A 26,361-nucleotide genomic window follows, 5' to 3' on the forward strand; every position below is an offset into this window, starting at 1 on the left:
GCTGGAAACGCGTGCAGTGTGAACGGGGCCTAATAGGCATTTTATTAACAAGTTTAAAAATATCACCTAGGAGAAAACTCAGGAGAAAAAGTTAATTGCATATGGGGCCTTGTAGTTTTTGAGAAAATCAATTTTAAATATGCAAAGGAAAAATCTAAATTTTTTGCATTTTTAAATAGATTTTCTCAAAAACTGCAATATGTTTTTGATTGTTCCCACTATTCCCCTTAACAAAGCAATTTTGGTGATACTAGCATGTATGGGGGCATGTATGGGGGGCCACTAAAGTTGGCCAAAAATGATGCAAAATTTGTCGTAATTACACTAAATAATGAATGGATTAGGCAAAATCAATTAAATTTTCAAATCGTAATTTATTGATCTGCTTGAGGCCCTATATGTAGTGATAATCAGAACTCACGCCTATGCATAATTATACATCGTAAACGTAATGCAAAATTTCAGGGAAAAGCGTAATTAATTTTGTATGTAATTGTAAGCATTCGTAATTATGCATAAATTTACGTGTAATTTCGTGCCAAATTTGGCATTGAATAGCAAAGCTCTTAGGGCTCGTTTCCACTATTGCATTGCGAAATCGCTGCGGCAAAATTCGCATGCAGATGCGAATTTTGCGTGCGTGTGCATGCGAATTTTCGTGCGAATTCGCATGCGAATTCGCATGGATGATAATGCATGCAAATTTAACCATGGCAATGCCGGTGTGCTTTTCCATTGATTTCATGCGAATTCGCATGCGAATTCGCATGAAAATTCGCATAACAAAACAGCATGCGAATTTCCTATTAAATACATTAGCGGCGTTTCGCATGCATTCCACTCTCAGGCGAATTCGTTGGCTCTTTTGTGCGTTTTTTCACTGCTCAAAAAAACGCACATCACCAACGCAACAGTGGAAACAGGCCCATCCACTTGCATACCATGTGCGAATCCGCATGCGTTGGACGCATGCGGATTCGCGATAGTGGAAACGAGCCCTTATACATTCTATTGCTATCAAAATTGCTACATATGTTAAGGAGAATAGTGGGTACAAGTCAAAACCAGAATTTTTCAAAAAGACCTTGTATTTTTTGTTTGATTTTAAAAATGCATAGGAGAATTATATTTCAATTGTCATTTTTAGAGTTTAAAAATCATTTTACTTTGGATTTTTAAAATCAATTATCTCAAAAACTTTTAGAATTTTTTGCTTTTTTTAACTTGTACCAACTATTCTCCTTAACGTATGTAGCAATTTTGGTGGCATGTATGGGGGCTTTGCTAAAATTACGTGTAAACGAATGCGTAGTTACGACTGATCATAAAAAATCAATTGAATTTATAATTTGTAATTACGTATAGGTGTAATTGCGAAAATGTACATGAAATTTTGTGTAATCGTAATTAACTGATTTTTATCATCACTGCCTGAATGGGCCTAATCCAGTTCACCTATACACTAACAGAACAGCGGCGTAGTAAACAGCACTCTCGCCTTGCAGCACTGGGTCCCCCCGATTCATGTCTCAGCTACGGATGTATGTATGTTCTCCTTGTGTCTGCGTGAGTTTCCAACAGGCACTTCGGTTTCCTCCCACATCTCAAAAACATACAAATAAGTAATTTGCTTTCTCCTAAATTGGTCCCAGACTAGGATAGGCATATGACTATTGTAGGGAGTAGATTGTGAGCTCACCTGAGGAACAGTTAGTAATAAGACTATCTATACTCTCAGTGCTATATAAATACTAAATTATAATAACATCTTAACTCAAGAAAGATCTTACGATGCACTTGGTTATGTTAGTGATGTCATTTTCATGCAGTGGATTGGATCAGCTCTTTGTCTTTGTTCCCCACAGAAGGACTTATCAGCAGGAACTGCACAGAGACTGGCTGGTCAGATCCGTTTCCTCATTATTCAGATGCATGTGGATTTGATGTCAATGAAACAGGACCTGACCAGGTAATGATCCAAAGAAGCAGTCTTCAGACTTTCCAAACTGGGCCTCTACAACTGTGCTAAATTATATTAGAACTTAGAAAAATTGGCCGTTCGTATCATCTCATAAATGGCTTTCCCCTCTTACAAAGGTGACTACTCTCCCCTCTTACGAAGGGCCAGTCCACACGTGCTTCAGTCGAGGTGTTGAGGCAAGCATGCGGAAAAGCATTTGACAGCTTTCGGTAGCTTTCAGCATGTTCTTTCCAGGATCAGCTGAAACGATGGGAAAAATTGGGTTCGGAACGGGGCTATGGCAATTGGCAAATGACAGTTCAGGCTGTACCCATCCACTTGAATGGGCTGTGTTTTAAACTCTCTGGCAGTATGATTCTTTCCTGATTTTAGAGTCTAAAAGCAGGAAAAAAATCATACTCCGGAGAGATTTCCCTGCACATTACTCACCTCATGTAACAATAGCTCGTTACTTACCTCGCCTCCACAGATTCCTGAAGGAGAACTCGACCTATCATCTGCAGTATCCTGGATTTCCCCTTACCTGCCAGTTCCCCTCTGGGAACATACCCAGTCAGCCAGCTCCTTTCCCGGGGATTTCTCCAGCTGTCTGTTCCCCTCCACGGAACTCCTCCAGTCATCTGCAGCTTCCCGGTATTCCCCTTGCCAGTCCGTTCCCTTCCTGGGACCCCCACAGTCCTTCTAGGGATTACCAAGACTGTTCTCTCCTGGGAACTCCTCCTCTCAGTACCCTTCCTGGGATCCCTATAGGTTAGGCCTACCCATCAAGCCTGCCCTGGCCCGACAGCTTTAGGGTCCACTCTGCGTGTACCCCCTCCTATCCCATCCGGTACCCTCTGTTCATCCCGTCACTGGTGCGGTAGTCCTGGGGGTCATGACCTGGCAAGCACCAAGCAGCAATGTAGTCCACCACCCACTAGAGGCCGCCGGACCATCATCCCTTGTGGCGTACGCTGGTGAAGACCCATGCTCGCTTAGACCCCACACCCTGGGGCTTCTTGCCCCTTGATACCAGTGACGGGATCAACAGAACCCTGACACCTCCCTAGGATCCAGCATCGCAATTCTTTCTACTGTACTCTGGGTAGCAATCTACGTTGAGATTGCCATCTGTCATCATGTGACAAATGATGATCTCACACAAGAGGACTGGAAGAAGGGCTGCCAGCATCCAGATCCTGAGGAGGTGAGTTATAACTGCTACTGCACTGCGCTCCTATACCTCCCAACAGACACCCCGAGTCAGGCTCGGGATTACCACTCCCAGCTATTTTTTTCACCCCGAGCCTGGCTCGGGATTACTGCCAAGGAGGTTAATGACTAGCTCTAATGCCTTAACCCCTAAAACACAATACACTATAAGAAGCAGCCAAGAGGTGAAGACAACCAATAAAATACGGTAATAAAAATACAGTAAATAGTGGATCTAAATATTTTTACTGATCTCCAAAAAGAGAGCTGAGGCCAGTGTGGTCACACAAAAGGAAATGTATTTATTTAAGGGCTCAACAAGGCATTTTATGCAGGTTGAGGCACCTCTTGGCTCTCATTATTATCATTGTCAGGCACAGACTTGAGGAAGTGGCTTGAGCCACGAAACACATTGCTAAGGCCACTCCAGCTCTAGTGCCCTCTCTGAAGGGCAGTAGACATTCTCTTATAATTTATACTTATTGTATTTTTTATGCATTGTCCTCACCCCTTGTGCGTCTCTTGCAGTGTATTTCATTGATGTGGCTATCCTTTACGTCACTTTTTTCTGACAGTTCTAGCTGCTCATAGATCATACCAGTAGGTGGCGCATGCACTAGCTGCCTGTTTTCAATGAATGGCAGAGTGGAAAAGCCTGTGTTGAGCAAACGTTAAAGCAGTTTATACTGTAAATAAGAGAAAATAGATGTTAGGAAAAGTGACGCTCATATTTCTGACCTGTAGATGGCACTGTTATACTTGTTTAAGGCATAAGATTATCTAGAGTGTTGAGGATCGTTGGTTCCTGTTTTCTGCGTGGATGGAGATATGGAGGAAAGCCACCGCTTCCTATACAGAGCTGCTGAAACCTGTAGAGTTTGTGCAGTTATATTTGTGTTTTGTGTTTATTTTATTTCATTTTGCTATTTTGTGTTTTAAGTAAAAGTTTTTCTCTGCATGTTTCATTTAAAACAGATTTCTAGGTTTCTATTGAAGGACAACTATTGCAAAAAAGTTACAATTTAGAATACATACTGTACATTTCTCCCAGAGTAAAATGAACTATAAATCACTTTTTCCCTATGTTGCTGTCACTTACAATAGGTAGTGAAAATCTGACAGGTATTGGACCAGTCCATCTTCTCATGGATCTCAGTTATTTAAAAAAAAGAACTTACTGAATGGCAGTTGCCCAGTCCAGCTGTCAGAATAGTGCATACATCCTTTCCAGTCCTTTTCGTTAAGATAGGGCCCGTTTCCACTATAGCGTTGCGGAATCGCCGGCGAATCACCGCAGGCAAATCGCTTGCGGGTGTGATTCCGCATGCGTTTTTTGCCGCGATTTCGCATGCGATTTCGCATAGGTTAGGGTGATGCGATTTTAACCATGTCACTACCTGTGTGAATTAACATGGGTACCTATGCGAAATCACATGCGAATTCGCGGCAAAAAACGCATGGGGAAAATGCATGCGATTTCCCTATTAAATACATTGCGTGCGATTCGCCTGCATTCCACATGCAGGCGAATTCTGAGAGCTGTGCCATGCAGAAAAATCCTGCACAGAAAAACGCACGGCAAAACTGACAAGTGGAAACAGGCCCATCCACTTCCATCGGCTGTGCGAATCTGCATGCGTTGCCCGCATGCGGATTCGCGATAGTGGAAACGGGCCCTTAAGGAAATTCTGAGAATCCCCCATGAGGAGATGGACTAGTCCAAAACCTGTCAGGTGTGTTTTTGCTGCCTACTGTAAGTGACAGCAACATAGGAAAAAGGTAATTTAAGGTAATTTGTGGATTTTGCTCTGGGAGAAATACATTTTATATGTATATACTATATTTTGTATATATAGTATTTTAAATGTCATAATTTTTCATGATAGGTGTCCTTTAAATGGATATAAACAAAATCTATGTTTGGACTGGTACCTGAAGTTAAAACTTGCCATGCCTCTCTTTCTGCAGGACACCTACTTCATGTCAGTGAAAGCATTGTACACAGTTGGATACAGCACGTCGCTGGTGGCGCTGACTACCGCCATGGTCATCCTCTGCCGCTTCAGGTAAGCTTCTCAGAGCATTCTATTGGCTCCTCTCTAGGTAGGCCTCTTATTGGACAGCAATACAACAGTGTGCCCACATTGACCTCAATTCTGGTAAGGGTAGGGTTATCAAAGAAATTACCTCATGTGAGGTAATTTTCCTCATGGGGTAATGACATACAGCAAATCTGGTAGGTTTTAGTCATGTTTTACCTCATGAGGTAAATTATAAGGAAATTTATGAGGTAATTTGCATTCATTTTACTAAAAATAGCTATTCTCATGGAAATTAGGGAGCATATTAGCACATAATTTACCGATCAGTTTAACCTTCCTGGCGGTAACCCCCGAGGTGGGCCGATTTGCATAATTCTTTTTTTGCTGCACGCAGCTAGCACTTTGCTAGCTGCGTGAGCACACCGATCACCGCCGCTCCGCGCTTGATCGCCGCTATCCGCCGCGCCCCCCCCAGGCCCCGTGCCCTGCCTGGCCAATCAGTGCCAGGCAGCGCTGAGGGGTGGATCGGGACTCCCAATGACGTCGTCGCGCTCGTCGCCATGGCGACGGGGAAAGCCCTCCAGGAAGTCCCGTTGTTTGAACGGGATTTCCTGATCGGAGATCGCCGGAGGCGATCGAAGAGGGCGGGGGGATGCCGCTGCACAGCGGCTATCATGTAGCAAGCCCCGGGCTCGCTACATGATTTAAGAAAAAAAAAAAAAAAGACTGCTGCGCTACTCCCTGGCGGTTTTTAATAGACCACCAGGAGGGTTAAAGGGGAACTTCAGCCTAAACAAACATACTGTCATTAAGTTACATGAGTTATGTTAATTAGAATAGATAGGTAATATAATCTCTTACCCACCCTGTTTTAAAAGAACAGGCAAATGTTTGTGATTCATGGGGGCTGCCATCTTTGTCATGGGGGCAGCCATCTTTTTGATTGAAAGGAGGTGACAAGGAGCAGGAGACACAGTTCCAACTATCCTGTGTCCTGATCACCCCTCCCAGCTGCATGCGCTAGGCTTCAAATGTCAAATTCAAAATGTAAAAAAAAAAAAAATTGCACCAAAACAGCAGAACGAGAACAACAACATCAGAAATCCCATCATGCTTTGCACAGCATAAGGGGAAAACTGCCCGGGCAGTTTTCTTCTGTGCAGCTAAAAATGAGGCTTGTATAAGAGAAACAAAGTTCTGATGTTGTGAAACTGTTAAAGAAACACCAGGCCTTTTCAGTGCTGCTGAGTCGATTTTTAGTCTAGAGGTTCACTTTAAGACCATGGCTGTACCTGGAGGTAAAGTCAATTTGTATGCATTTTGCAGTTTTAGTGTCGCTCCTATTCAGGCTGTGTAATTAAAAAGAATAGTAGAAATAAAACTCCAAATATATACTGGATTTTTTTTAATAAAGGATGCCTATAAATATACTTTTCATAGGTTGCTACATATTATTATTATTATTATTAATAATTGTATTTATAAAGCGCCAACATATTACGCAGCGCTGCACAATAGATAAATGGGTTAACATTCAGGTAGATCATACGGAAACTCACAACAAAACAAGATCATGCAAATGATTTGATAACAATACAGTGTCATAGGTCAAGATAGAGACTGTTCGAGTCTACAAGAGCGGTGAGTAAGATTGCATAATGAAGCTGGATACATTAGGGAGGAGGGCCCTGCCAGAGGCTTACAATCTAAAGGGTGGGATGGAGACAATAGGTGCGTCTTTTGAGAGGGGGTCTAACAGAACATATTATGGTGCTGGTGTAGGGGGGTAAGCGAGCGTGAAGAGGTGAGTCTTGAGACCTTGTTTGAAGGTATTAAAGGTGGGGGCAGGGCCGGATTTCTGGAAAGGCCACAAAGGCCACGGCCTAGGGCGATAAAATCAGATAAGATAAGAGGGGCGGCATGACTTGGAGAGAGAAGAGGTCATATGTCAAAATTAATCACCTCTTCTGGTCCCGCAGTGCAGCCAGCCAGCGCCCTGCTCTGCACTAATAGCTGAATTCCAGAGTTCCCCAATTCCAGCAAGTCTCTCTCTCAATCAACATCTGCTGTCACCTCATCTGATGATCAATTCCTCTTATCATGATCATACAAGTTGATGTGAGAAATACCAGGGATTTACATTACAAAGCAGATAGAACTAAGTTCCGCTGAGTTTTAATGCAGGCATTCAAAGACATCAGTGAACCCTGCTAATTTCTTCACTTTCTCCTTTACAGCTGTGACTGACACTGACCCCAGCAGCTGTAAATTACACTTTCTTATCTCTAGTCTACTTAAATTTATGGCTTTAGGGTTTTTTTTTCTTCCTAGCCAGCAGTGGTCTCAGTTAACTCTTTCCTGACTCATTTTCTGTTCCTACCATCTATGAGAGGAATACAAATGCTGTTTGCTTTACTTTCATTGCTAAACTGTCACTGTCACCTGAGCTGTTACTACCTCTATGCTAGTCTGTATAGTTTGGCATCCTTCTCCTTTCCTGTAGCAGTAAAGCATTGTACCATTTTAGCCACAGCGAAAGCAGAGAGTTTTGAATGAGGATGATACCATTTATTGGCTTAAAAGAAAAAAAGTAATCTTTCTGTGAATAAGCCTTCTTAAGACTTTGTTCCTGTATACTGTCAATATGTTAGAGCAAACCACCATATGTACTTTCAACATTCAAAAGAGATACATAGATTTTTCAAATATAAATAAATATCATTCAGATGCTTTAAAGTGGAGCTGAACTCTTGCACAGGACAGAAGGAAAACATAGAAAAATCTACCTTGTATTTTTTTTAGAGAGCCTGTGTAATTCCCCCTCATCTGTGTCTAATCTGACGTTGTAATTTGATCTCTCCTGTGTCCCCTGACTGCCACAACATCTAAGCTAATTTCAAAGCACAGGATGTTAACAATATGTCTGCTTCCATGAAAGCAGGAAGTAGACACTGCCGATTTATTGCAGGATTTGTATCAGCTGTAACAAAGAAATGTTTTTTTTAAAGGTTATTATGTTATTGTGTATCTTTTGAAGCAGAGAGGAAGTTCTGAGTTCAGGTCCGCTCTAATTACAACCAAACATCCAAAGTGGGTATTGACAGGATGTTTGCTACTTACCTGTTCTCTGTTTCTCTCCGTTGAGCTGTCCTGTCACCTGTTTGTGGCTATGACTGCAGCCAGTCGCACAGAGGACAAAGAAGCAGCGCATGCTCTGGCCACTCACGCTCCCTGTCACCTGTTTGTGGCGCTGACTGCAGCCAGTCTCACAGAGGACAAAGAAGCAGCGCATGCTCTGGCCACTTGCGACTTGCGCAAGTTTTCTGCTCCTGCCCAGATGTGCACAGCAACCAACGCCAGTATAGTGTTATGCATTCTTGACAAGTACATATATCAGCGTCATTTCTCAAGTATGCATTCCCAGAACACTATTAGCTGCTGTGCACAGGAGCACAAATTGCAGGAATTATTGAGCAGACAGAGCATCCTCTGATTCTTGGCTGAATGGGAGGCAGAGCAGCACTACTGAAATGAGCCCATTCAAACCAATGATCGATAGTCAGTGTTGGTCAGAATGTTTTTTGGTAGTGGTGGAGGCGGGGGGGAGGGGCGGTAGATGACAGCAGGCCTAGGGCACTGGAAAGTACAAATCCGGCCCTGGGTGGGGGCGAGTCTGACGGCTGGTGGGAGAAAGTTCCAGAGAGTAGGGGCAGCCCTGGTGAACTCCTGCAATCGTGTATGGGAGTGAGTTATGCGTGGTGCGACTAGGCGCAGGTCATTGGAGGATCGGAGAGGGCGGGTTGGTATGTGCCTGTGGACCAGATCAGAGATATAGGTCGGGCAGGTCTTGTGCACTGATTTGTAGGCCAAGCACAGGATTTTGAAATTGATCCTAAAGCTGATGGGGAGCCAGTGTAGTGCTTTACAGAGCGGAGTTGTAGAGGCGCTGCGGTGAGAAGAATGTATCAGTCTGGCTGCCGCATTCATTACCAATTTAAAGAGAATCTGTATTGTTAAAATCGCACAAAAGTAAACATACCGGTGCGTTAGGGGACATCTCCTATTACCCTCTGACACAATTTCGCCGCTCCTCGCCGCATTAAAAGTGGTTAAAAACAGTTTTAAAAAGTTTGTTTATAAACAAACAAAATGGCCACCAAAACAGGAAGTAGGTTGATGTACAGTATGTCCACACATAGAAAATACATCCATACACAAGCAGGCTGTATACAGCCTTCCTTTTGAATCTCAATAGATCATTTGTGTGTTTCTTTCCCCCTGCATCTCTCATGCACTGAAGTTTCAGGCTGCTTGTTTCTTCCTGCAAACAGCTTTGCCCTTGTCTGTAATTCTTCAGTATGTGAAAGCCCAGCCAGCTCAGAGGACGATTTATCCAGCTTGTAAAAGATAAGAGAGAATAGAGAAGCTGCTCTAATCTAAATAACACACAGGCAGTGTGCATAGAGGGGCTTGGAAGGGGGAGTTCATAGCAGAACCACAACACTGAAGAACTTGGCAGCCTTCCAGACACAGGCTGACAAGTCTGACAGGGGAAAGATACATTGATTTATTACAGAGACTGTGATAGCAGAAAGTGCTGCAGTAAGCCAGAACACATTAGAATAGCTTTTTGAACTTGTAGGATGATAAAAAAAAGGATGCAATTTTTGTTACGGAGTCTCTTTAAGTGGGTCAGTACGGTTAGAGGGGGGGCCAGATAAACATAATCAAATACACCTTCCCCCCTCAAAACAAAAAAATAAAAACTTCCAAAGACTATCCTAACTTATGGAAGACAATTAAAGACTACTATTATTTATTTACTGCATGCTTACCTGATGTTTTACCTCATGTTTTACCTCGTGTTCAAAAATGGAGAAAAATCTTTCAGAATTGCTAAAAAAAAGAGGAAAATAGAAAATACCACAGGAGGTATTTTACCTACAACATTTTTATTACTTCACATAACTACCAGAATTGAGGCCATTCTGTTCTTACTTAGTGCCCTAGAGCACTTTCAGTAGCGATTATGTTTTCTAAGAATCCCAGCGATTCCTAAAAGTGCTTCACTGCTGAAAGGCTATGGGAGTGAGCCCACAGTGTTACGATCGCAAAAGCGCCGGCAGTTCACATAAGTGCCGCCTGCAGCATTTTTGCAATTTCCCCGGACCGATTGCATTAACGCCAGTTAGGGTAAAATCACTGTTGCACCAGAATCGTGGGATAACACTCCGGGAACACCAAACACTGCTTGAAGTGGGCGACCAGCCTAAAGGTGGTATACATACACCATACATTTTTTTTTATTTGAGCATTCCAATCCAATTTTATGATTGATCGGGAGTTCCGATCAGAATCATTGCGGTACCACACACGTATTTTCAAGATTGCCGCAATTGGTTGGTTAGAAAAATTGAGATAAAAATGTACTGAATAGTAACATACATTTTTTTCTGATTGAATTAAATTTCACAATCCACCACACACCATACAATTCTTGATAAAATCTAAAAAAAAATGTAAGAAATAAACCAGGAAGACTAAAAAAAAAAAGCTTTCTATTTTTTGAGACAACCGAGCGTATTTATCGAATTGCATGCAAGCTGGAAGTATTAGGACCTCATTGGCCGCCTCTAAGCAACAGGTATTTCCTTTTTAATTTTAATCGCTGCACAAAAAGAAAAAAAAATGTGTTTCTAAACAAAGCACTTTAGGAGGTGCCCACTGGCCAGTATGTATAAAATACAATTGTTAAAAATAATTTAAAGGGGTTGTGTGGAGGCTATAAAAAAAAAACCTGACTTTTATCTGGGGCTTCTATCAGCCCCCTGGAGCTGTCATGTCCTGTGCCGTCCTCCTACAATGCTCCGTTAACCGCCGCCGGTCTGGTCTAATTATTCATATAACTACAGTAGACGGATAATGCTCATTCCCGCTTGCGTCTCCGGGAGCTTACTGCAGTAAGCTCCCGGAGATGTGAGCGGGAGCGAGCACGAGCGCAGCCGCACAGCTGCAGTCTAGTTAGATGAATAATTTGGTCCGGGACCGGTGGCGGGGAACGGATGATCATAGGAGGACGGTGCGGGACATGACAGCTGCAGGGGGTGATAGAAGTCCCAGGTAAGTTTCAGTTTTTTTTATTTTTGACCCTCCACAGAACCCCTTTATGAAACGATAGGTAGTGTTGGTCCTACCTCTCCTGGAGAACTAGGCCAGTGTTTACTGGAAGGAAGTTTATTTAAGCACTAAAAAAGACATGTTGCACGGGATCCTAGCTGTTTCTTCAGGTCAATCTCACAGCAGTGCCTTGCAATCAGTGGTGTATCTAGATGGGTGCAGGCATGGGTCTTGCCATAGGCGGCATAGCAATATGGGTTCCATGCCTGCCCACATGGTGCGCCACCACGTTTGCCACTGTGCTTCCCTGTCAATCAGACTTCAGATCAGCGGCGATCGAAGAGAGAGAGAGAGAGAACGCACAGTCACCGTGGACATGGAGCACTTCATATGTGGAAGTGACATCAGTGGTCACTTCCTGCATGTGAAGTATGCCATGATGGTAATGTACATTCTCTCTCTTTGGTTGCTGATGATCTGAGGGCTGTGAGTAAAGGAGAACCCACTGATGCCAATGCAGTGCCGTAATGGGGGATTGAGGGGGGCTACTCATACTAAGTGGAGCTGAAGGAGAAAGGGGAGGGGGCTGGGGACACCTCTCACTACCAACACTAAGGGAGGGGGGCTACTTATACTGGGCACCTCTAGATATGTATACTGGAGGAACACCTCTGTCAAAATTTTGGGGTCACCTCTGGTTACATAATGCGGGGGGACACATCTGGCTACCTATTAGTATTGGAGGTGTTGGGGGTTGGGGGGGGGGGGCATAATTTCAGTGTTTGCTATAAGAGCTATATTGCCTAGATACATCCCTGCTTGAAGTTACAGCCAAAGGGTCTGAGCGTCACTTTTTTAATGTTTACTTTCCAAGTATTTAGTTAAATACATCTAAAAAAATCTTGCCTGAACTCGTTTGTTAAAGGAACATTATCAAACCAAGTGTTTTAAAATGACAATGTACAAATAATAAGTAGCTGTGTAAACATTTTCCTACTTTTCATGTTAAATATCAGAGGCAAAAGCTTCAACTCATTGTGTGTAGGATTTAGCTCTATTGGGACAAATCGTTCGCAAAAGGGGTGTCCGCTTCAATGCACAGCCAGTGTTGTTGGATTTTTTTTTTTTTGCAAATTAGACTACAGAGTATTTTTCTCTAAAAGCCAAAAAAAAGTATGAAAAGCTGTGGTGTCACAGACAATCACAAATGTTTACATTTCCTCTGCTCTCTTCAGACAGTTCAGTCAGAGACACAGGACACAGGACTTTCTCTTACACACACAGGGTTAACAGATGCACTGTGAGTAAATTTCCCCTCCCCTCGTGGCTCACTCTGCCATCAGATTAGAACAGACTTCAGAGTGAAAGGAATTTTATATAGTAAGCAAAATAAATAAGCAAGTGAATTGCATTCATCATTATTTACCAGCACTTCAGGAACTCTCTCAATCCCAAGTTAAAAAAAATGTTAATTGATATTGTTCCTTTAAGGGTTTCTGCAGGGTTCACCTATAGGGGTGAAATTTGCCGCATTTCACAATATGATGAATGAAACGATTTTTATAACTGTTGGAATTTGGTGTGTTTCAGAAAGCTGCACTGCACCCGAAACTTCATCCACATGAATCTGTTTGTTTCGTTCATCCTGCGAGCAATCTCCGTCTTCATTAAAGATGAGGTTCTGTACGCGGAGCAAGACAGCAACCACTGCCACGTCTCGACGGTAAGGGAAGACCGCAATGCCACGCGTAGTGGTGGCTGAGCTGATATCTTGCCCAATTCCAATCCACCATTTTTGTCTGATTTTATGATTGAAAGTAGAGCCAAAATTCTGCTCCCACCACCACATTCTCCATTGCCCCACTGATAGCTGGAGTTCGTCTATACTTTAGGCAAACTCCAGTGCCTAAATTCCAAACTGGGGGCCGAAACAGACACTAATTACATAGCAACCTATAGCAGCGCCCAAAATACCAGGAGGGACTTGAGCTCGTTTTACCTGCTTTGCCCAAAGTTAGGAATTGTAGTTCTTAAAGTGAACCTGCAGACTAAAAATCTACTCAGCACTGAAAAGGCTTGATGTTTCTTTAACAGTTTCACGCCATCAGAACTTCTCTTACCCATGCCTCATTTTTAGCTGCACAGAAGCTAAGTTCCGGCCCATCAAAGAAATCTGTCTGGGCATTTTTCTCCTGATGCTGTGCAAAGCATGATGGTATTTCTGATGTTGTTCTCCTTTTGCTGTTTTGGCACAATATTTTTTTTTTTTTTAAATTCGAGATTTGAAGCCTATTGTGCTCAGCTGGGAGGGGTGATCAGGAGGACACAGGACAGTTGGAACTGTGTCTCATGCTCCCTGTCACCTCTTTTCAACCAAAAAGATGGCTGCCCCCATGAAATCACATTTGCCTGTTCTTTTAAAACCGAGTGGGTAAGAGGTTATATTACCTATTTTAATTAACATAACTAATGTTACTTAATGACAATATGTTTGTTTAGGCTGAAGTTCCCCTTTAAAGGGAACCAGAGATGAACGTTTCACACAAAATAAACATATCATTCGATAGCTTGTAAAACATAAATGCTCTACCTGATAATTTTGCCGCTCTGGTGTGCCTTTTTTAGGGTTTTTTTATTCATTATTGCTCCAGGAAAAATCAAATATGGCCGCCGGCTCATATCCCTTCTGCTTCCGGGTTATGAGTTATTCTGGATGTGCTGTCTAAGCTATATGAGACTAGGCTGCTATCTAGGCTATAGGAGAAAGGCTGCTGCAGCCTTTCATCTGTCTGCTTTCATTTTGGTATGATGTGCAGCTGCCTGTAGGAAGTGTCTCTCAATGAAACTGCAGTCATCATCATCTATGCAGACAGAGTGCACACAGAGCACACAGATCATATTGCCACACGTGTCTGTTTCAGGGATTCTCTCTCAGCAGGAGCAGCCCCTCCCCTGTCATCACAGCTCTCAGTATGCAAAGCAGGAAATCTGAGCCAGGAGGTGGCAGGCTTGGGCTTGAAAAGACTCCACAGAAGAGTGACTCAGCTATAATGATTCCAGGTCAAACCTAGACTGAGCCATGCGGGGATTCTTATCACAGCAGCTAATAGACTAATTAAGCAGATAAGAATGAAACTAAAAGCAGGGAAGGTGTTTACTGTCATGTTCCCACCGATAAATGTAATAAAATACATGAGGGTGCTTCGTCTCTGTTTAACTCTCTAGTAAGGCCACATCTGGAATATGGAATTCAGTTCTGGGCACCACATTCCAGGAAAGATATTGCAGTTTCAGAGCAGGTGCAGAGACGAGCAACAAAATTGATACGTGGGATGGAAGGTCTCACTTACCAAGAAAGATAGATTCGATAAACTGGGTTTATTTAGTCTAGAGAAAAGACGCCTTAGAGGGGATCTAATTAACATGTATAAATACATCAGAGGGCAATATAATAGCTTGGCGGATGAGCTTTTTGTCCCTAGGACTTCTCAAAGGACTAGAGGACATGATCTGCGCATGGAGGGAAAAACGTTTTAGCCATTTATTTAGGAAAGGGTTCTTTACATCCTCTCTCCTTGATAAAGCGGGGTGACGCCCGTGGAACTAGTGGGATCTTGTCCTCTGATGGGGATTCCTTGTTCCCTGCTGTGCTGCTGAGAGTGACCTTATTATTTATGGGTTATGTATCTCCTATTTCTTTTGCACTACTCCACTTTATGCTCTCTTTTTCCTATGGGCTGCTCCTTTGCCTCAATTTTCCATCAGGCATCCTCTTATCACTATTAATACTGTTTATCTGGATAGCTATTGTGCACTTTATTTTTTGTGATATTTATTCATGTGTTTTTTCTTTAAGATTTTATTGCACAGGTGTTGTTTATTGGCTTTGCATCACACTAGGCTGTATACTGAATCCGGGTTCTCCCCCTGCTGGGCTTAATATTAAGCTACTGTGGGGTATTATATCTGACAGCAGCATTGGGTCATTATACAATATATTGCATTTAGAGTGATTGTTTCATATGCAGCAGGGATCAGGTTGCATCATTTCTTTGTTTGTTTTTTAAATGGTTTAATTCTTTACTGAATCATCAATATTGTGATTATTATTATACCTAATGTTGAATAAAGATTTTTGTTATATTTTTCCAAAATTTGCTGTGGGAGGTTCTATTCTTTAAAGAGACACTGAAGCGAGAATAAATCTCGCTTCAGTGCTTATATTCAGCAGGGGCATGTGTGCCCCTGCTAAAACGCCGCTATCCCGCGGCTGAACGGAGGTCCCTTACCTCAGCGGGGGAATCTCTTCCGCATTGAGGCAGGGCTAATGGCCGCAGCCCTGCCTCACGCGCGTCTGTCAGCGCGTATCTCCGCCTCTCCCCCGCCCCTCTCTGTCTTCCTGCGCTGAGAGGGGCGGGGGAGAGGCGGCGATGCGCCGCTGATAGACGGCGCTGAGAGGCAGGGCTGCGGCCGTTAGCCCTGCCTCAACAGCAGCAAAATCTACAACCAAGTTGGTCGTAGATTTTACAGGGGGGGATTTGGGGGGTAAGGGACCCCCGTTTAGCCACGGGATAGCGGCGTTTTAGCAGGGGCACACATGCCCCTGCTGAATATAAGCACTGAAGCGAGATTTAGTCTTGCTTCAGTGTCTCTTTAAAGAGAACCCGAGGTGGGTTTGAAGAATATTATCTGCATACAGAGGCTGGATCTGCCTATACAGCCCAGCCTCTGTTGCTATCCCAAACACCCCTAAGGTCCCCCTGCACTCTGCAATCCCTCATAAATCACAGCCATGCTGCTGACAAACAGCTTGTCAGAGCTGACTGTGTTTATCTCTATAGTGTCAGTCTGCTGCTCTCCCCGCCTCCTGAAGAACTTCAGTCCCCTCCTGCATCCCTTCCCTCCCTGCTGATTGGAGGGAAGGGATGGGGGCAGGGACCGGAGCTATGCAGGAGGCGGGGGAGCAGCTGAGACTGACACTACAGATGTAAACACAGCCTCACAGCACGGCTGTGATTTATGAGGGATTGCAGAGTGCAGGGGGACCTTAGTGGGGTTTGGGATAGCAACAGAGGCTGGGCTGTATAGGCAGATCCAGCCTCTGTATGCAGATAACATTCTTTAAACACACCTCGGGTTCTCTTTAAGGGCTTTCTTTTTCTTGATCCAGGGATTTTATCTGATTGCCATCTGGAGTCGGGAAGGATTTTTTTCCCTTTTGGGGCTAATTGGACCATGCATTGTAAGGGTTTTTTGCCTTCCTTTGGATCAACAGGGATATGTGAGGGAGCAGGCTGGTGGTGTACTTTGTTTCTGGTTGAACTCGATGTCTTTTTTTCAACCTAAATAACTATGTAACTATGTAATTATGAAACCAGGAAAATGACATTAAAAAGCCTGAATAATTTACTGCATTTTACTATAATACAATACTTCTTGAACAACTTTATGTTCAGTAAAGAACCAAAATGTAAGAATTTGGCTACATGAAAATGACATTGCACTGATGACTGGTGGTGGCATACAATAAAATGAGTGAAAAAAATAATCTCATTGCTCTTTTTGCATGCATGATGTATGATTTGTCTCTGTGCTTCCTCTCTTGTGATTGGCAGGTGGAGTGTAAGGCGGTGATGGTGTTTTTCCACTACTGCGTCATGTCCAACTACTTCTGGCTCTTCATCGAGGGACTCTATCTCTTCACTCTACTGGTGGAGACCTTCTTTCCAGAGAGGCGATATTTTTACTGGTACACCATCATCGGGTGGGGTACGTTCACTTCTGCACAGGTCATGTATGTCAGGCTGAGGGCTGGTGCACGCCAAGAGCGCTTCTGAGCACTTTGTAAAACACTTTGAAAAGCACTTGGCTAATATATTTGAATGGGATGGAGCACACCAGAGCGATGAGCTTTTTTCCCAAACACAAACCCGGGTCCTGCAGCATTTTTACTGATTTCTTAGGTGATTCAGCCTCAATGTTAACCTCTTGACGACCAGCTAACGCCGATTGGCGTAAACTGGTCGTCTGCGGGTTACCATGGAAACGGCCGCTCGTTCGAGCGGCCTTTCCATGTCAGTTCACGGAGGGTGTCTCCGTGAACAGCCGGAGAGCCGCCGATCGCGGCTCGCCGGCAAAATGTAAACAGGCGGGGAAGAAATCCCCGCTGTTTACATCATACGGCGCTGCTGCGCAGCAGCGCCGTAAGGCAGATCGGCGATCCCCGGCCTCTGATTGGCCGGGGATCGCCGGCATATGATAGGCTGAAGCCTATCCTTCAATGCGCAGGACGGAAATCCGTCCTGCGCAGCTCACAGGGAGAGGGAGGAAGCGGGAGAGACGGCGGAGAACGCTGCGGAGGGGGGCTTTGAAGAGCCCCCCCCCCGCTAAGCAAATGCAGCCGGCGGCGATCAGACCCCCCCCCAGCAGGACATCCCCCTAGTGGGTAAAAAATGGGGGGTAGTCTGATCGCCCTGCTGCACTTCTGATCGGTGCTGCGGGCTGGAGAGCCCACGCAGCACCGATCAGTGAAAAATCCCCTGGTCGGCAAGAGGTTAAGTAGAGGAAAGTGGAAAATCGCTCCGAAAAGCGTTAGATCAGAGCGATTTTCCAGGTGTTTTTGTTACAAAAGCTGTTCAGTTACAACTCTACTGTAACAAACAATAACAAACGCTACACCGAAACGCTCAAAAAAATCGCCAGGCATGATTAGAAAATCGGTAGGCACATGCCTAGATTCGCATAGAAAAATCACTTAAAAAAGCGCAGAGCGTTTGCGATGAAGCTAGCGCTTTTTGGTGTGCACCAGCCCTTAGAGATGATCAGTGAGATATAATTATTTCTGACTTTCATGCAAATGTGATGCAGATCATATGCAACCTGGAACTGAGCCAGTGGAATACACTCTCTGTTGATTTTGAATTGGCCCAATTTTAGGCTGCATAGAATTTGCATTCAAATTACAAGTAAACTGGAATTATTCTAATTTTATGACCTCTCTAGTTATAAGGCATCTGTCATGTCCCACGTCACAGACAAGTCCAGCAGCTGAATCTAAAGTAAAGGCAGCCATACACTGGTCGATTGCCACCAGATCGACCAACCGATAGATCCCTCTCTGATCAATCTATTGGCTGCCCATATACTGCACACAGATTTTGAATCTATTTCAGCATAAAATCGATTCACAATCTGTAGAGCCGCCACTGTCACCTGGCTCTCCGCCCCTGCTTTCCCCCGCCAGCAGCAATACATTACCTGTTCCGCTGGCATGAGTCCGCGGGCCTGTGCTGTCCTTATCTCCGGCTAGCCTTCTTCATCTTCACTTCCTGTCCCGTCCTGTGAGAAGGGGAAGTTCAAACAGTAGAGCGCCCTCTACTGTTTGAACTTCCGCTGGTCACAGGACAGGACAGGAAGTGAAGATGAAGAAGGCCAGCAGGAGAAAGGGACTGCAGGGAACCGGGGACTCGCGCCGTCAGGACAGGTGAGATTATTGCTGCATCGGTCGTCAACAACTCGAACAAAGCTAACAACATGCTTCCGACCCGCTGGCGATCAAGTGAAATTTTCCGCCTGGACAGATCAACGGAATCGATCGATTTTCGATGGAAATCGGTCCATCGTTCCGTGTAATCGATTTCACTGCAGATTCAATCACAGTGATCAAATCTGCTATCTATCAGCAGGAAATCGAGTGTATGTATGGGCACCTTAAGAGAGAATAAGTTCTGCTGCAGTTCCAAGAAGATTTGGCTAATCAAACAAGCAGTAAATATGACATCTTCTCAGCACCGGGCTGCCCATGACGCTGTCTGAACCGCGTGTGTCAGGAGGAGTTTTCCATTGACCAAGATCCACCTCCCTGTTGCCCCCTCCCTTACCTCCTATGGTCACAGGTCACAGAGCTTGCATTCCCGCTGGCCGGTGCACTCTCCGGCTCAGTAGGCTGCGGCAGTTTTTCAGTCTGCACAGCAGCATGACCCCCGCACTGAACACAGGAGAGCGGTGTGCCCCTGCCTGCTAGCGTGCGGATACAGGAACCTCCCCTATACACACGCCAGCAGGCAGGGACACGCCGATCTCCTGTGTTCAGAGTGGGGGTCACGCTGCTGTGCAGACTGAAGAGCTGCCAACTCTGACCGGAAAAGGATCCCGGGGGGCTTCTAGTTGAGTTACGGCCTGAGGAAGAGTGTTCTGCAACCTTTTTGAGCTTTGGTATCCTTTAAATGTTTTTTTTTTGTATTTTTTAATGCCTAATTATTTTTAAATAATTAAGTATGAAACGCATATTAAAATAAGGCAAACTGTGCCTGAACTAGGGCATGCATTCTCAGCTTCTTACCAGCCTCGAGTGTAATAGACACAAGCGCGGATACCTGGCTCTCCAGCATGCGCTGAAGTATTTTCAAGTTGAGAAGTGTTTTAATAATTCATTTAGCAGAGTGAACATTCGTGTGTGCGCAGCGCTGTGTGACATAAATTTGCATTTTAATTACAAGCCCGGTATCAAAAGCGCTTGTTCCGCCATGGTCAATTTCTTCCGGAGATCTCTCCGCTGCTCTGCGCTCTTTTGCACTTCAAAGAAACCGCTGACGCGCGCACTTCAGTTGCCCTGGATTTTCAAGAACTTTTTTCTATTTTTTTTTTATGCCCTCAGAGCTTTTGTCATCGGACGACTCGCGAGGGTTTTTCGTCGCGTCTTTGAATTCCAGGTACGGAGTGACAGCGGCTGTTAGCGATGTTCTTTCATGAATTATTGCTTACCGACTTCTTCGCAGCGATACGCCTCAGCTCTGAATATTTATAGAGTGCGTGTGAAGCATAATGTAATATGCTGAGTGAGATAATGTACAGGATCTTCTCAAAAAATTAGCATATTGTGATAAAGTTCATTATTTTCTGTAATGTACTGTTAAACATTAGACTTTCATATATTTTAGATTCAAATACACACAACTGAAGTAGTTCAAGCCTTTTATTGTTTTAATATTGATGATTTTGGCATAAAGCTCATGAAAACCCAAATTTCCTATCTCAAAAAATTAGCATATTTCATCTGACCAATAGAAGAAAAGTGTTTTTAAAACAAAAAAGGCAACCTTCAAATAATTATGTTCAGTTATGCACTCAATACTTGGTCGGGAATCCTTTTGCAGAAATGACTGCTTCAATGCGGTGTGGCATGGAGGCAATCAGCCTGTGGCACTGCTCAGGTGTTATGGAGGCCCTGGATGCTTCGATAGCGGCCTTAAGCTCATCCAGAGTGTTGGGTCTTGCGTCTCTCAACTCTCTCTTCACAATATCCCACACATTCTCTATGGAGTTCAGGTCAGGAGAGTTGGCAGGCCAATTGAGCACAGTAATACCATGGTCAGTACACCATTTACCAGTGGTTTTGGCACTGTGAGCAGGTGCCAGGTCATGCAGAAAAATGAAATCTTCATCTCCATAAAGCTTTTCAGCAGATGGAAGCATGAAGTGCTCCAAAATCTCCTGATAGCTAGCTGCATTGACCGTGCCCTTGATAAAACACGGTGGACCAACACCAGCAGCTGACATGGCACCCCAGACCATCACTCACTGTGGGTACTTGACACTGGACTTCAGGCATTTTGGCATTTCCCTCTCCCCAGTCTTCCTCCAGACTCTGGCACCTTGATATTCGAATGACATGCAAAAGTTGCTTTCATCCGAAAAAAGTACTTTGGACCACTGAGCAACAGTCCAGTAGAGATGGGCCGAACGGTTCGCCGGCGAACGGTTCCCGGCGAACTTCGGTGGTTCGCGTTCGCGTCCCGCAGGCGAACGTTTCCGGAAGTTCGGTTCGCCCCACAATGCACTATGAGGGTCAACTTTGACCCTCTACATCACAGTCAGCAGGCCCAGTGTAGCCAATTAGGCTACACTAGCCCCTGGAGCCCCACCCCCCTTATATAAGGCAGGCAGCGGCGGCCATTACGGCCACTCCTGTGCCTGCATTAGAGAGAGTAGGGCGAGCTGTTGTCTGTCTCTCATAGGGAAAGATTAGTTAGGCTTAGCTTTTCCTGGCTGCATACCTGTTCAGTGATCCTGCCACTGCATACCTGTTCTGTGAACCCACCCACCACTGCATACCTGTTCAGTGATCCTGCCACTGCATACCTGTTCTGTGAACCCACCCACCACTGTATACCTGTTCAGTGATCCTGCCACTGCATACCTGTTCTGTGAACCCACCCACCACTGTATACCTGTTCAGTGATCCTGCCACTGCATACCTGTTCTGTGAACCCACCCATCACTGCATACCTGTTCAGTGATCCTGCCACTGCATACCTGTTCTGTGAACCCACCACTGCATACCTGTTCTGTGAACCCACCACTGCATACCTGTTCTGTTCAGTGGACCCGCCACTGCATACCTGTTCTGTTCAGTGGACCCGCCACTGTATACCTGTTTAGTGAACCCGCCACTGCATACCTGTTCTGTTCAGTGAACAGTTTGGTGTGTCAGTGTGAAGCAGTACCTTAATTACACTACCTGATTGATGTATACACATGCAAGATGTTTTAAAGCACTTTAGGCCTGTCATTTAGCATTCAATATGATTTCTGCCCTTAAAACGCTGCTTTGCGTCAAATCCAGATTTTTCCTGGGGACTTTTGGCATGTATCCCACTCCGCCATGCCCCCCTCCAGGTGTTAGACCCCTTGAAACATCTTTTCCATCACTTTTGTGGCCAGCATAATTATTTTTTTTTCAAAGTTCGCATCCCCATTGAAGTCTATTGCGGTTCGCGAACTTTAACGCGAACCGAACCTTTCGCGGAAGTTCGCGAACCCGGTTCGCGAACCTAAAATCGGAGGTTCGGCCCATCTCTACAGTCCAGTGCTGCTTCTCTGTAGCCCAGGTCAGGTGCTTCTGCCGCTGTTTCTGGTTCAAAAGTGGGTTCATGCTTCCATCTGCTGAAAAGCTTTATGGAGATGAAGATTTCATTTTTCAGCACGACCTGGCACCTGCTCACAGTGCCAAACCCACTGGTAAATGGTTTACTGACCATGGTATTACTGTGCTCAATTGGCCTGCCAACTCTCCTGACCTGAACCCCATAGAGAATCTGTGGGATATTGTGAAGAGAAAGTTGAGACGCAAGACCCAACACTCTGGATGAGCTTAAAGAGAACCCGAGGTGTGTTTAAAGAATGTTATCTGCATACAGAGGCTGGATCTGCCTATACAGCCCAGGCTCTGTTGCTATCCCAAACACCACTAAGGTCCCCCTGCACTCTGCAATCCCTCATAAATCACAGCCATGCTGTGAGGCTGTGTTTACATCTGTAGTGTCAGTCTCAGCTGCTCCCCCGCCTCCTGCATAGCTCCGGTCACTGCCCCCGTCCCTTCCCTCAAATCAGCAGGGAGGGAAGGGATGCAGGCGGGGACTGGAGTTCTGCAGGAGGCGGGGAGAGCAGCAGACTGACACTATAGAGATAAACACAGCCAGCTCTGACAAGCTGTTTGTCAGCAGCGTGGCTGTAATTTATGAGGGATTGCAGAGTGCAGGGGGACCTTAGGGGGGTTTGGGATAGCAACAGAGGCTGGGCTGTATAGGCAGATCCAGCCTCTGTATGCAGATAATATTCTTCAAACCCACCTCGGGTTCTCTTTAAGGCTGCTATCGAAGCATCCTGGGCCTCCATAACACCTGAGCAGTGCCACAGGCTGATTGCCTCCATGCCCCGCCGCATTGAAGCAGTCATTTCTGCAAAAGGTTTCCCGACCAAGTATTGAGTGCATAACTGAACATAATTATTTGAAGGTTGACTTTTTTTGTTTTAAAAACACTTTTCTTTTATTGGTCGGATGAAATATGCTAATTTTTTGAGATAGGAAATTTATTTTTTCATGAGCTGTATGCTAAAATCATCAATATTAAAACAATAAAAGGCTTGAACTACTTCAGTTGTGTGTATTTGAATCTAAAATATATGAAAGTCTAATGTTTATCAGTACATTACAGAAAATAATAAACTTTATCACAATATGCTAATTTTTTGAGAAGATCCTGTATATATGACAACATAGGCCGATACTTTTTGGTTGTGAATTGTGTTGGTGCTCAATCCTCCTAGGGTCACCAATCCACACAACCATAGCAGAATAAATACAAAAGAGGTACTCAGTTGGCTCATTAAACTTGTGTTTAATAAATCTCAGCAGTTACACAACATGTTGTGGGGTTAGCCCCTTTGTCGGGTGTACGTACATTCATTGAGCAGCATGGTGGCGTAGTGGTTAGCGCTCTTGCCTTGCAGTGCTGCGTCTCCGGTTCGTATCTCAGCCAGGTCAGCATCTGCAAGGAGTGTATGTTCTCCCCGTTTCTGCGCGGGTTTCCTCCAGGCACTCCGATTTCCTCCCGCATCCCCAAAAAACATACAGATAAGTTAATTGGCTTCCCCCTAAATTGGCCCTAGACTATGATACATACACTACATGATACATACATAGACATATGACTATGGTAGGGACTAGATGGGTGGCTGGTTGGTGTAATGGTTAAGGGCTCTGCCTCTGACACAGGAGACCAGGGTTTGAATCTCAGCTCTGTCTGTTCAGTAAGCCAGCACCTATTCAGTAGGAGACCTTGGGCAAGTCTCCCTAACACTGCTACTGCCTATAGAGCGCGCCCTAGTGGCTGCAGCTCTGGCGCTTTGAGTCCGCCAGGAGAAAAGCGCAATATAAGTGTTTGTCTTTTAGATTGTGAACCCCTCTGAGGGACAGTTAGTGACAATATATACTCTGTACAGCGCTCCGTAATATGTCGGCGCTATATAAATACTCAAAGAAATTAAATAAATTGTGCAACAGTGAATAAATACAAGTGTTACAACACCAAGCCCATCATAAGACAACTGCCGAGTGAGGGGCTGTCTTGTAACACTTGTATTTATACACTGTTGTTAAATGGAAATATGTACACCTGATGAAGGGGTTAACGCTGAAGAGCAAACCTCCGAGATTTAATAAATGCAAGTTTATTGAGCCAATAGAGAGCCTCCTGCCTATGTATCCCAATACTTTTTGGTGGTGAAATATCGACATAAAGGGTCAAGTGATGGGATGGGTCTTTAGTTTTAGGCACCTCCATGGGGATTAGTTAGTGTTAGGCATCGACAAGGAGGGAGGGCTAGAGATGAGCGTAATGGAGTAATTACGATTTCGCGAAATTTCGCGTAATTAGTGTAATTACGTTTATGGCCGTAAGTACATAATCGTAATGAAGAAGGATTTCGCGAAATTTCGCGTAAGCGTAATTTTCGCGTAATTTTCGCATTGCACCTGGTATTACGAAATTAATGCGTATGGTCATGCTCCCGAAGCGGAAAAGTTGACGCATGTATCAATGTTAGGTAGCCGCCGACTTTAAGGGTTAATAGCAAAGCCCCCTTAACTGCTAAGAGCCTCAAATTTGGAGAATATATTGAGGAGATCAGGAGGAATAAGAGGAAAAAATTTTTTTTCAAAAAGACCTTATAGTTTTTGAGAAAATCGATGTTAAAGTTTCAAAGGAAAAATGTAAACATTTAAAAACCCGCCGACTTTAACGGTTAATAGCAAAGCCTGCTTAAGGTTTAGGAACACCAAATTCCCAGGGTATATTAAGGGGATCAGTGGGAATAAGAGGAAAAAATTTTTTTTCAAAAAGACCTTATAGTTTTTGAGAAGATCGATTTTTAAGTTTCAAGGGCGAAAATGTCTTTTAAATGCAGAAAATGTCAGGTTTTTTTGCACAGGTAACAATAGTGTATTATTTTTATAGATTCCCCCAAGTGGGAAGAGTTTTACTTACTTCGTTCTGAGTGTGGGAAATATAAAAAAAAACGATGTGGGGTCCCCCCTCCCAGACCTCTTTAACCCCTTGTCCCCCATGCAGGCTGGGATAGCCAGAATGCGGAGCACCGGCCGCGTGGGGCTCCGCACCCTGACTATACCAGCCCGCATGGTCCATGGATCGGGGGGTCTCGGAAGGGGAGGGGTAGCCAAGCTTTCCCCTCCCCCTCCGAGCCCTTGTCCAATCCAAGGACAAGGGGCTTTTCTCCACCTCCGATGGGCGGTGGAGGTGGAGGCCGCGATTTCCTGGGGGGGAGGTTCATGGTGGAATCTGGGAGTCCCCTTTAAAAAGGGGTCCCCCAGATGCCCACCCCCCCTCCCAGGAGAAATGAGTATAGAGGTACTTGTACCCCTTACCCATTTCCTTTAAGAGTTAAAAGTAAATAAACACACAAACACTTAGAAAAAGTATTTTAATTGAACAAAAAACATAACCACGAAAAAAGTCCTTTAATATTCTTAATTAACCATTAATACTTACCTGTCCCTTTAAATAAATGATCCCTCGAAATAGCCTCGGAAATGTTCTATCAGTTACAATGTAACAAAGTTATTACAATGTAACAACTTTGTTACATTGTAACTACGCCGCACCCGACGTCACTCGCCGCCGCCGCATACGCGTCTGCGCTGCACACATTCCCGACAGAGCTCTGAGCTATATAGCTCAGAGCTCTGAGAAGCATCTTTGTATTTTGGCTCCAAGGAGCCCCATTGGTCCTTAGCAGACCAATGGGGTTCCTTCAAATCAAAAGGAACCCCATTGGTCTGCTAAGGACCAATGGGGCTCCTTGGAGCCAAAATACAAAGATGCTTCTCAGAGCTCTGAGCTATATAGCTCAGAGCTCTGTCGGGAATGTGTGCAGCGCAGACGCGTATGCGGCGGCGGCGAGTGACGTCGGGTGCGGCGTAGTTACAATGTAACAAAGTTGTTACATTGTAATAACTTTGTTACATTGTAACTGATAGAACATTTCCGAGGCTATTTCGAGGGATCATTTATTTAAAGGGACAGGTAAGTATTAATGGTTAATTAAGAATATTAAAGGACTTTTTTCGTGGTTATGTTTTTTGTTCAATTAAAATACTTTTTCTAAGTGTTTGTGTGTTTATTTACTTTTAACTCTTAAAGGAAATGGGTAAGGGGTACAAGTACCTCTATA

General features: G+C 44.4%; 1 protein-coding gene across 2 annotated transcripts in view; it reads left to right on the forward strand.

The window, feature by feature from the left end:
* The window catches only part of ADCYAP1R1 (ADCYAP receptor type I), a 312,660-nt gene that overhangs the window by 250,599 nt on the left and 35,700 nt on the right, over positions 1–26,361 (forward strand). For both annotated transcript variants that reach the window (XM_068238512.1, XM_068238513.1), the window contains 4 exons: positions 1,866–1,969; positions 5,141–5,238; positions 12,922–13,054; positions 16,947–17,100. In XM_068238512.1, the coding sequence (XP_068094613.1) occupies positions 1,866–1,969; positions 5,141–5,238; positions 12,922–13,054; positions 16,947–17,100 (489 nt within the window). The remainder of the gene's footprint in view (positions 1–1,865; positions 1,970–5,140; positions 5,239–12,921; positions 13,055–16,946; positions 17,101–26,361) is intronic.

This window comes from Hyperolius riggenbachi, chromosome 5 (assembly GCF_040937935.1).
Source record: "Hyperolius riggenbachi isolate aHypRig1 chromosome 5, aHypRig1.pri, whole genome shotgun sequence".
NCBI classification, from domain to species: Eukaryota; Metazoa; Chordata; class Amphibia; order Anura; family Hyperoliidae; genus Hyperolius; species Hyperolius riggenbachi.